The sequence below is a fragment of the Triticum aestivum genome, chromosome 1B, assembly GCF_018294505.1.
Source record: "Triticum aestivum cultivar Chinese Spring chromosome 1B, IWGSC CS RefSeq v2.1, whole genome shotgun sequence".
NCBI lineage: Eukaryota > Viridiplantae > Streptophyta > Magnoliopsida > Poales > Poaceae > Triticum > Triticum aestivum.
This window is the reverse complement of record NC_057795.1, coordinates 149040465-149052395: the sequence shown is the minus strand read 5'-3', so window position 1 is coordinate 149052395 and position 11931 is coordinate 149040465. Positions and strand designations below refer to the sequence as shown.

At 44.3% G+C, this 11931-nt stretch overlaps 1 protein-coding gene across 1 annotated transcript; it reads right to left on the bottom strand.

Annotated features, from left to right (window-relative positions):
- Nucleotides 1-6371: 6371 nt before the first annotated feature.
- On the bottom strand, nt 6372-9182 carry LOC123088557 (outer mitochondrial transmembrane helix translocase-like). Its single transcript, XM_044510762.1, has 10 exons — nt 8942-9182; nt 8792-8855; nt 8544-8720; nt 7867-7989; nt 7708-7791; nt 7432-7616; nt 7215-7353; nt 7084-7143; nt 6905-7009; nt 6372-6791 (listed from the first exon to the last, which is right to left on the bottom strand). The coding sequence occupies exons 1-10, from the start codon at nt 9034-9036 to the stop codon at nt 6678-6680; spliced, it is 1146 nt and encodes a 381-aa protein (XP_044366697.1). The 5' UTR covers nt 9037-9182; the 3' UTR covers nt 6372-6677.
- Between the last annotated feature and the right edge of the window lie 2749 nt (nt 9183-11931).

Here is an 11931-nt window from a genome sequence, read left to right as displayed (position 1 = left end):
CTATACTTCAATATGCCGACGATACGATTCTCTTCATGGATCATGACCTCGAGAAAGCGAGAAAACTGAAATTAATTCTATCAGCATTCGAGCAACTCTCAGGTCAGAAGATCAACTTTCATAAAAGTGAATTGTTTTGTTTGGCGAGGCTCAAGACGAGGCCCACCTGTACGTTGAACTATTCGGATGTGGGTTGGATCAGTTTTCGATCACATATTTGGGATACTGGTACATTATCGGAGACTCACAAATGTTGAATGGAATCACGTTGAGGAGAGACTACAAAAAAGATTTAGCAATTGGAAAGGTAATTCTCACTTTTGGGTGGGTCATCCCAAAGAAATATCGACTGGCTAAATGGGGTGTGGTTTGCCATCCCAAAGACCAAGGCAGGTTGGGCATTCAAGACCTTGAGGTTAAGAATAAGGCCCTCCTCGGCAAATGGTTGTTTAAATTACTGACAAAAGATGGTGTATGGCAAACCCTCGTGAGGAGGAAATATGTGTGTTCCAAGACGGTATCCCAAATATACTGGAAGTCTGGTGATTCTCACTTTTGGGTGGGTCTAATGGCTACGAAGAAATATTTCTTCTCCTATGGACGTTCAGAAAAGATTTAGTTGGACCCAGACTCCAATCATGGTACATCATGCTCCAACGTTTGTCCATGGTGCAATTGTCACATGGGTCTGATGTATTTCGATGGAACCTACATGGGAATGGACAATTCTCAGTGGAGTCTATGTATAGAGCATTAATCTTGTCTGAGATGCCAGTTGATAATAACAAGAAGATCTGAAAGATGAAGATACCTATTAAGAATAAAATATTTGCATGGTATCTTCGTCGCGGAGTCATTCTTACTAAAGATAATCTTATCAAGAGGAATTGGCATGGAAATTCGCAATGTGTTTTTTGTTATCATGATGAGACAATAAAACATTTATTCTTTCAATGCAAATTGGCTCGGTCTATATGGTCAGTCATCCAGATAGCTTCTGGCTTGTATCCTCCTTGTAGTGTTGCTAATGTATTTCGCAAGTGATTACATGGGATTGATCACAGGTTTAGAACTCTTCTTAGGGTGGGAGCGTTTGCCGTTATTTGGTCGCTTTGCTATGTAGAAATGATAAGGTTTTTAACGATAAAAGTACTTCTCTAATGCAGGTTATCTACAGATATACCGGGACTCTTCGTTTATGGTCCTCTCTACAGCGCGTGAAGAATCGGGACCTATTTACAAAGATGTGTACACGATTAAAGGATACAGCGAGGGATACTTTTACCTAACATGGGTGGCAGCATGATCTTAGGATTGACCCACCTCTGCTTTAGGCGTTATACGGACTCTACATGTTTCTTCGTATTCTGTTTTTTATTTTTTGTTTGTACAAGAGGACTTTGTTTAACTGTGTGCATTTTAGTTATGCAGAGGCCGGGTGTAATGCTTAAATCTTTTAAATAATAAAGCGCTCTTTTTCGAAAATGTAAGCCAGTAGACGGTGCATCAACCTAAAACTCTAGCAACCATAATTTATTACAAACACAACCAGCATACAAGCATAGGACTTCGGTGGATAGTTGGCCTAGAATGACGAGTAAGATACACATCTATAACAGTGTTTTTTGTACGCAAATTGGTTGTCACTATTTTAAGCATCAGTGTTCACGCCAAATGGGAGTATGCTCAAGCAAAGTACTTGGCGAGCTACGCAGCTCCGAGTGATACCCACCGTGAGCTAGGCTAGGGTTCCTCCCCCGCCGCCGCCGCAGCCGGTCGCGCGCGCCCCGCCTCCCTCTTCCTCACCCCCTCCCCCATGTTCCCGTTCGCTCGCTCGCCCCCCCCCCCCCCCCCCCGGGCGACGGGCGGCCCCCTGCCACTCCCTCTCCTTCGGCCCCTTCCCCGTTCCTCTCCCTCCCCGCCGCCGCCGGCTTGGTCCGTGGGGCCCTGCCCGCACGGCGCTGGCGGCGGCTGGCCGTTTCTTCCCCACGCGCTCATGGGAGGCGGGGGGGCTCCCGATGGCGGCGGTGCAGCTCGGCCGACTGTGATGTAGCTCGACGGCGGGATTCCGGTGGGCTTGGGGGTCCTTGGTGCGGCGCCACGGCCGTTGGCCGCGGAGCGGCGTGGCGGTGCTGGTGGCCGGCGGCGCCCGCGCGGCCCAGATTTGGGCCCTTTCGGGCTCCATCTGGGCTAGGGCGGGCTGGCGACTCGGTGCGCGGCGATGCTGCTCCCTGGTTGGTGGCGAGGAGGCGGTGGTCTGCGGGCGGTGGCGGCTTCGTCGGCCGGCGAGCTGCAGCGTGACGGCAGGGGTTGTCCGGACCCTTTTGGGTCCGGCCGGGCCTCGGCGCCTGGCAGGCCCCTTGTTCGTGCGTCCGGTCGGCTCCGCGGCGGCAGTGGTGGTTGTCCCCTCACGTGGGCGATGGTGCGAATGCCTCCGACCCCACTATCTCTTCTCCCATCCTCCAGGTCTCGTGTCGGTGACCTTAGGGAGACGGCAAAGTTGATTCGGTGACCGTGGTGGCACATGTTGGTAGGCGGCGTGATGGGCGACGCACTATGGTTCGTATAGGGTGGGGGTGGGTCGGGAGAAATCTCTAGCGGCTCGTCCGGCCCCGACGCTGCGGCGCCTGTGGGTGCCGCCGGACCTTCCTGGAGGGCGTCGGGTACACCCTTCCCCCACTGCCCCCCCCCCCCCGGCAACCGGGGAAACCCTAGGACTAGTCCAGGCAACAGCGGCGGCGGCGGCGCCTCCTTCTTGAATGTGTTGCTTGGTACGCGGCGTTTCGGAGTGCTGGGAGCGTGGTGGTACTTCTCCGGAGGGTGCAGCGGTTGCCGGTCATATTCATTTCGTTGATCTGCCGTTGTTGGCATTTGTTTCTCTTTCTTTTTTCTCTGTTTTTCTTTGGGCTTGTTTGTGGTACGGCCCCCGCGCCTATCGTTGGTTGTATCGGTGGTTGCTTTGTAATACAAAGCGGGGGAAACCCTTTTTCGTATAATGTGAGTATGCTAAAGAAGACACACTGGTGCTTTTATTTTGCTGCAGTATTATCTTGAAAACTTCCTTTTGTTTACCTTCAGAGAACTTCAACTTCGTCTTTTACAGACATGGCTAGTAACTGAGAAGCTCCAATGCTTAAGTTGGTGCACAACAAGAAATTCATGAATTGAATAAATTTATATAATGAATGTTACAATTGTTCCAGGAGCTGTACTACTGTTATTTGAATATGTGAACATTATGATTCTTCTGAGAATTGTCTAGTTATTTCTTCTGATAGGAATAATTTGAAATTGTTGTCAATTTTGTAGCCTGGGCATGCCCTGAAGCCTGAATAATATCTTTGTTGGATGAAGCTCAATCCACATCTAGTACAACAGCGCTAGCTGCTAGTAGGTCATTTGCAGACTGAAATCACTTGGTACGGTAGGCTTGTAGCCAGCCTGGGTATTGAACAACACACCTCTGACCTCTGCCTAGATTGTTCTTTACCTTTGGTCAGCAGAACAAAGCTTTGAAGGATACAGGATAACTCATATTGAGTGGCTGGAAAAGAGCTCTGGAAAGATAACATTGGACAGAACTTCAGCAAATTTATATTCAACTGAATTCATACACCCAGAGATTAGAGATAAAGATTATACTCCCTCCGTCCCATAATATAAGAACGTTTTTTACACTAGTGTAGTGTTAAAAACGTTCTTATATTTTGGGACAGAGGGAGTAGATTATAGAATGCATTGCATGCCTTTCACAGTGTGCTTTTAAAACGGATACAACTTCTGAATCCAGATTGCATAAGTAAACCTGCTTCACCAACAAAAAAAATGCAACAGCATACTACTTCTGAATTCAGACTACAGAAGAAACTGTCTCGTGGGAAAACCTCGCGGCCACCCAGTCGTCGTTGCGTGAGGGGCAGCTGCGAGGCCCCCGAGCCACCGTCGTGCCAATCGCCGTCGCACGAGGGCATGCCCACGGCCGTCGAGTCACTGTCGCCCATACGCGAGAGGCAGCCGCGCCGCAGATCCACCGTCGCCTGGGGCACAGATGCGGCCGTGGAATCGCCTGACCATGGTGCAGACTGCAGAGCCTGAGCCACCGCTGCGTGGGGAGAGTGCTGCGCCGCCGAGTCGCCGTCGTGCGGCTAGGTTATGGAGGTTTTTTCCTAATTTTCTATCACGGGCAACTCAACTCTGAAGTAAAAAAGGGGTTATCTGCTAATTTGCGTTTAAGTGGATCGTTACGAGTCCCACCTCTTATCTGTGTCGTTCGCTACAGATCCAACAGCCCACGGTAGAAATTTTCAGATTTTCACTGAAAAGTCGATACTTCGCCTTACATTTGTGTCTTACGAATACAACAATAATCAATAAAGAGTAAAAATGGTACTCATATATCTAGTGCTAACCATACACTTGATAAGACATTAATTTCTCTTAGCAAGCAAATTTCAATTTTCAAACTTCAATGTTTTGTGACCACATTAACTGAAAAGTACAAAATCTCCTAACAATCTTCTCAATCATAAAAAAAAAGGTATGGCTATATTCGAGCTAGCTACAGAGTCAATCTTTTTCATCATATAGACCATTTACTTTGTGGCCACAGTATTAACATCATCATTAATTCCTATTACAAAGTTACCGCTTGCAAATATGTACATCATTATTGGGCCTGCTGCAGACGACAACTATGTTAATGTCTGAATATATATCGTGGCCTGAATATATTTATCAGAGTATATGTTCTTGCAGTATACAACATGATGTTTGTGTTAGTAACCCAATATATGAGAGTGCTTCTCTTTTATTTATTTTTTGCTCTTGCATAGTAATCCATATGCGTGCATTACACCTGAGAAGGGCTGATTTATATTTGTCTATCTAGTCGACAACAAAGACAATAACCTACTTACTACAGTTGTATGTTATAGCTACAGTGTATTTGTATGATTAGTGCTTTTCCTAATCATTTCTTATCCAACCCATGCTTATTGGCAAATGAGAGAAATAGGCAAGGTTGATGAGAAAGAACATTTCTTTTTTTTTTCAAAGACGGTGGTGCGGCGAGATTGAAGGAACATTCCATGGTTGATGATGAAGCTGGTTTGCAAGGGTCTTGACTTGGAAAATGATGTTAATTATGAATTTGTACCTATGGTTTAATATACTCATTTATAACTCCAAGGTTCCTTCAATTCTCACATTTTATAGTTCTTAAAAAAATCTGACATTTTTTTTGAGGGTACTTATTTTATTTTATTTTGAAGTGTGTTTAAATCCTGATTAAGAATGTGCAAATCTTGATTACGAATGTCCAAAGATGTATTTGTATTTGTGTTTATTCATGTAAAATAGTTTTTAAAATTCTAAGCGAAATAGATGGTTTTGAAATTCTGTTCACTGATGTATGTGTACAGCTAGTGCCAGTTTGATTCTGTGATGTAATCTGATTACACAGCACCTCCAAACGCAGTCTTGAAACTTGATACCTTTACATTTTTTTTTTAGAAAAGGAGGAATCACCCCCAGCCTCTGCATCTGGAAAATGCATGCGGCCATATTATTTATTATTCACAAAGACCTTATAAAGAAAAACAACAGTAAGCTCGAGGCTACCATCTAAACGACACTTGTCGCTACTCCTATCCTCTTGATGAAGATGTGCTGAATGTCCGGGCCAAATATCAAACAAACATCGCACAAAAGCCTAACATCTAACGCCGGATGCCCCATCCAAAGCCACATAGGCGGTACTGGGTAACACTCTGGTCCGGCGCACTCTCAGTGAGTACCACACGCACACGCTGCAAAGGGCCGTCACCTCCGTCTTCCCTCGATCCCACCGCTAGCTGATTCCGTTACCAGTCCCCTTAGCGTCCGCTGTACCAAACACCTCCCTGTGGAATCGGATGGCGTCGAGAAAGCTGAAATTATTGCAACCCTTTTCTCTCTTCTATAGATTGACTTGCATGCTATGTTTGTGCAGTATATTCTCGCAGTAATTGCACAAGTCTTGTCTTGTAATGCAGCTCCAGAATTCTCAAAATAATTGCTCAACGAGTGTCTTACTAAAAAATGCAGTTTCCCCAGCCATTGAAATTTTTGCGCTGCTACGCGTCCGACGGTTCCCGTCCGCTGTTTGTACGAGGGAAACGAAGGGCCTTCATTTGTTCCACAGGCTGAATAGCACCGTACGGAAATCGGACGATAAGAGTCGTACGCGAAGCAATTTCGTTCAAATTTTGGACATGGTGACAAAAAAATTACAAGAAATTGATACTGCGTTCAAGTGCTGAACTTGAAAAATAAGAGGGATGCGTTTCTTTCAAATCTTAACAGAATTTATTGACATCTCAAAATCGGAAGTTACATAAAGCTTGTACTGTACAGATCAAAATTTCACCTGGCCACAGCAAACTACATACAACTTGAGGTAGCAAGGCAACATCCCTATATCATTTTTCTTTCTTTCTTTCACAAGGCCTGTAGGTCGGCACAAGAACATCAAAACCATATGATGTCAACCTCTACTCAGATCAACCAAAATGACTAGGTCAGCAAAAGCTAGTTACACGGGGGCATCTGAGGGAGCAGACAAAAACCCGACTGGTACTTGCATGTCAAGTTGTGCAATGGCAAAGCTCCAGGGCAGTTAGCAACCGTGCAAATAGTACCTACATAAAGTAGCTGAGATTTTTCTTCCTTTTTGAGCCGCCATCACCATACAGATTGTTCCACTGAATAAGGGCACTCATTGTGTTTGACTCAGATGAGAAGCTAGCACCTCCCTACAGGAAATCATGCCACTGGTTATCATGTGCTCAACAAGCAGTAAAGAACCTATTAATTGGCAGGAAGAAGGTTCCACGATTTGAGGCAAAATGTTGTGTGTTTCCCTCACCTGATCACGGGCAGATGTCAAATGCTTCATGCTAAGAGGGGGGATGGCATCATTTCCTAGCAATGCAGGCTCAGGCCTACCTTCATCTTTCGCTAAACACGCTTCCTGCACAAAACAGTAAGAATTCAGCCACACCAGTGTGTGTGCTGCAGGGGAGCAGGAAGAGCTCGTGAGCGCACCTCCTTTTCTCTTTCCAAGAGTTCAGGAATGCGCCGGAGTGCTGCAGTCATACAAAGTTCCTGTGGGGAAAGGAAAGTCGATGAGAACTTGACCATACCTTCTCACTGATGAACAGCATAAGAAAACATACTTTCAAGCCGCTTCCTGAAAATCCATCAGTCGTATTGGCGAGTAGCTTTAGATCCACGTCTGGTGCCAGCTCTTCTTTGAACAGTATCTGTTCCAAAATCCTCTCTCTACTTGACGCATCAGGAAGGTTCACCATTAATCTGCCAACAAGAATCAGCACCTAAGGGTTCAAGAGAAATGCTAAACGTGTCAAGTTCAGGGAAATATAGAGGCACTACCTGTGAGAGAACCTTCGAATGACTGCCTCATCAAGATCAAAGGGCCTATTTGTGGCTCCGAGAACCAATACACGTTCTTTATCCTTGGTACGCAATCCATCCCAATGTACCATAAATTCATTTTTCATCCTGCGCTTAATTTCATGCTCTACCCGACTTTCTCTGGTTCCAAGCATACTTTCAACCTGTAAAAGAAACACAAAATGTGAGCATAATAAGACATAAAGCAGAAGGAGAGTGCATATTTTTTATAGATGTCATTGCCTGCCTGCACACCTCATCAATGAATATTACACACGGAGATGCTTTACTTGCCAAAGAGAAAATGGCCTTCACATACTTCTCTCCATCCCCAAGCCACTGAAAAATGACCAGCTTTAACAGGATATCACACAGAGGAGCACTGCAACCAATTGTTATTTTGATTGAACATACCTTTGACATAATTCTTGACATTTCTATGTTGATAAATTTTGCACCTGATTCTGTCGCTACTGCTTTTGCAAGCATTGTCTTGCCAGTGCCAGGAGGTCCAAAGAACAATAATCCCTTAGCGGTCTGCCAAGATGAAAGTGGTACCTCAATGCAGTGAGTTATCAACCTTCACACCACATTTCTTTTTCATGTAAAACATTCATCCCTAATATACTTCTTGTATCTCCCCATAACCCAGTATCCAGCTGTTCCAATAATTTTAAAAATCTCAACAACAACAACAAAATCATAAGGTCTTTATTAGAGCACCATCCTAATTCCTAGTTACTACAGTTTGCTAATAAAGTAACCACAAACACAATCATGTTGTGAGGCAACCAAATTTATAAATTTGTAATTTGAACATCAAGGTTACTCTGTTTTGGTGGACCGTATTTTGGTTACACTTTGAAACTGAAGACTGAAACATTCTAGGTTTCGCCAAAACTGAAGAGAAGTGCACACATGATATAAAAGAGAACTCGATAGTGAATATTAAATATTTATCATGTTCAGGTGTGTCAGGTCACTCTTCCCACCATCGATATCTATCATGCTTGAATTTATGTTTGAAAAAATCTCGACACTATGCTTAGATGCAATATATCAAGACCAAATAGCTGAATGTACATGAGTACCTTTAGTAGCTGCTCTCTGCTGAATAATCCAGGTCTTCTTAGAGGGAGAATGATCAAATCCTTTAACGTCTTTTTTACATCCTCTAGGGCTCCAATATCGTCAAAGGATACTTGAATATTATCGGGTTCAATGATATCTGACAGGATCTCTCTCTCGTATTCATTTTCTACCAAATCCTGAAAAAAAGAGACTTAGATGAATTTAAGCATCAGGGACTTTTGAATAGCTAGACAGAGAGGAGGGACACCTTTAGTTCTTTCTTTGAAGAACTACTTTCCATGCTCTTTATACCTCTAAGCCCATAACTGAGACTGCAACCATAAAGTTAACTTAGCATTCCACAGAAACACCTAACTGAAGTTTATTTTGATGTCTAATAGTTGCATCATCTATTTACCTTTCTGTTGATAGTATGAGATTGGCATCCCCAGGAATATTGGGTTCATTATGCGAAAAGTGATAACAAACAGCAGTACCAACAACCTTATCCATCTCTGAAATAAATTAGAAAATCACAAGTTTTCATTATCTATATTTATTATTAAAAATATATAAACAAGTGATCCATGACTGAGAATACAAGGATCAACTTACCATCATGAGTTAGTAATTGATCCTTGATGGGTAATTCTTCAATATTGTCGCATTCCATTCCACGGTCGGTCAGAAACTAGATTATAAACCAATGTAATAATCATGTATACCGAAGGTGTCACTCACAATTTTCATAGTTTTGATCAAGGATGGAAAAGAACAGTGGAGGACATTTGTAACTCAAGGTACCAAATACCACCATTCTAGCAAATGTTGTCCCACATCTATCGGTGGTTTCTAAGGGGATATTTTAATAGTACATTGATTACAATGGCATGAAATTTTTTAATCAGTCAAGTAGAGCACCACAAAGTCCTTTAGAGAACTGCTTTTGTATAACGAGCACTACATAAGTTTACATTTCAATCAGATAGCAAGTTAGAAACTTAAATATGCAATTAAGTTTCTCGAGCAAACAGTCCTACATATATACGGCGACTTTAACCCGTCATATGTGTTGTGCCGTGCTAGTGATGGACATGTTTATGCTAAATTTGTTGGTTCTTCTTATGAGTACATTGAATGGTCTATTTGGGTTCCCAAGACCCTTGTTACTAACATCAAAGGACCCATTACTAAATGGGTACCTAAAACCAAGCATTGATCTCTTGTAGGTGTTTGCTTCCGGTGGGGGATCATGGTTGCTCGATAGTGGAGCAACAAATCATATGACCGGGAGCAAGGACTTGGTGGTGGACGTGCAAGAGATTCCATCTATGCCCACCAATGTCGAGTGGGGTGATGATTCACATTCTAAGGTATTGGGTCTCGGCAAGGTTGTCATTTCTCATGATCTAACGATCGAGAAAGTCATGCTTGTTGAGTCCCTTGCATACAATTTGCTTTCCGTTCGTCAACTTGCACTCATGGGTTTTGCTACATTCTTTGACATTGATACCGTGGCCCTCTTGTGGAGCAAGACTCTTAAAGTAGCCTTTGTTGGGCATGTCGAGAACGGTCTCTATGTGATTAACTTCTCGGAGCGACCCACTAAGACCGCGACATGCCTAATGGCTAAAGTTGACGTGGGATGGCTTTGGCATCGCCATTAGCCCATGTCAATATGAGATCTTTGCAAAGTCTTCTCAAGGGGGACCATGTCCGTGGACTAACAAATGTTAGTTTTGCCAAAGATCATGCTTGCAGTGCTTGTATCGAAGGAAAGCTTCATGAAAAGGCTCACCCTCCTTCAACCATCATCTACTCGAAGAGACCCTTGGAGCTCCTTCACATGGATCTCTTTGGGCCTCCATCTTTTGATAGTCTTGGAGGTAGAAAGTATTGCTTGGTGATTGTGGATGACTATTCAAGATACACTTGGGTATACTTCTTCAAGAGGAAGAGTGAGACTCAACAAACCGTCATCGACTTTGCAAATGAAGCTCAATGTCAACACAATGCAAAGATCTTGACAATAAGAAGTAACAACGGCACCGAGTTCAAGAACTACGCCTTGGATGAGTTTCTTAGTGATGAGGGGATCAAGCACCAATATGCTGCTCCATACACCCCTCAACAAAATGGTGTTGCGGAGAGGAAGAACTGGACGTTGATGGATGCGGCTAGGACCATGATGGCGGAGTTCAAGTCTCCATACAACTTTTGGGCCGAAGCCATCAACACCGCATGTCATGCATCCAATCGGCTCTATCTTCGCAAAGGCTTGAACAAGACTCCTTATGAGATACTCACCGGCAACAAGCCCAACCTCAAGTACTTCCGGGTGTTCGGTTGTAAGTGTTTCATTCTCAAGAAAGGTGTTCGTTTGTCTAAATTTGAGGCTAGAGCTCATGAGGGCATATTTGTTGGTTATGCTACAAACTCTCATGCTTACCGTGTCCTCAACAAGTCCACCGGACTCATTGAGGAGACGTGTAACGTGGAGTTTGACGAAAATAACGGCTCCCAAGTGGAGCAAAGTGGTACTTGTGATGTAGGTGATGAAATTCCTCCCCAAGCCATAAGAAGAATGGGTATTGGTCAAATCCTACCCATTGAGGAACCCCTTGTGGCCGAAGGAGAAGGACAATGCTCCACTCAAGTGGAGCCATCACCTCCCCAAGACCCACACGCTTCAGAAGAACAAAGTGAAGGCCCTCACCCTCATGAACAAGACCAAGGGCAAGATCAACCTCAAGATGGTGGTGAACCTCTAAATGATGCCCAAGGTCAAGTTCTCCCCCTCGAGCAAGTTCAAGATCATGAGCAATATCAAGATCAAGAACAAGCTCAAGACGACGCTCAAGATGATCATGTTAACCCTCCTCCTTCCACACCCGAGGAGGAATTAGAGCGTCGTGCCGCAAAGATTGCTTCCAAGCTCACCACCCAAGGCCATCTCATGGAAAACGTGGTTGGAAGCCTAAGAAAGGGGGTAAGCACTCGTAGACAATTAGCAAACTATTATGAACATCACGCATTTGTCTCTTGTGTTGAACCCCAAAAGGTCTATGAGGCGCTCGAAGACTCGGATTGGCTCAATGCCATGCATGAAGAACTCAACAACTTCGAGTACAACAAGGTGTGGAGATTGGTGCCAAGACCATCGGGGAACCACAACGTCATTGGAACCAAGTGGGTCTTCAAGAACAAGCAAGATGCTCATGGGAACATCATTCGCAACAAGGCAAGATTGGTAGCACAAGGCTACTCCCAAGTCGAGGGTATCGACTACGGTGAAACCTTTGCTCCCGTCGCTCGTCTTGAATCCATTTGTTTGTTGATTGCTTATGCTTCCCATCACAACTTTAAGTTGCAACAAATGGATGTGAAAAGTGCTTTTCTTAATGGTCC

What these genes read in the sequence shown, in the direction of transcription:
- LOC123088557 (XM_044510762.1), bottom strand. Translation starts at nt 9,036, where the DNA reads ATGGATAAGGTTGTTGGTACTGCTGTTTGTTATCACTTTTCGCATAAT. An exon ending in ATTCGAAGGTTCTCTCACAG is followed by an intron (nt 7,354 to 7,431) that starts GTAGTGCCTCTA and finishes TCTTGTTGGCAG; the next exon opens with ATTAATGGTGAACCTTCCTG. An exon ending in TTTCAGGAAGCGGCTTGAAA is followed by an intron (nt 7,144 to 7,214) that starts GTATGTTTTCTT and finishes CTTTCCCCACAG; the next exon opens with GAACTTTGTATGACTGCAGC.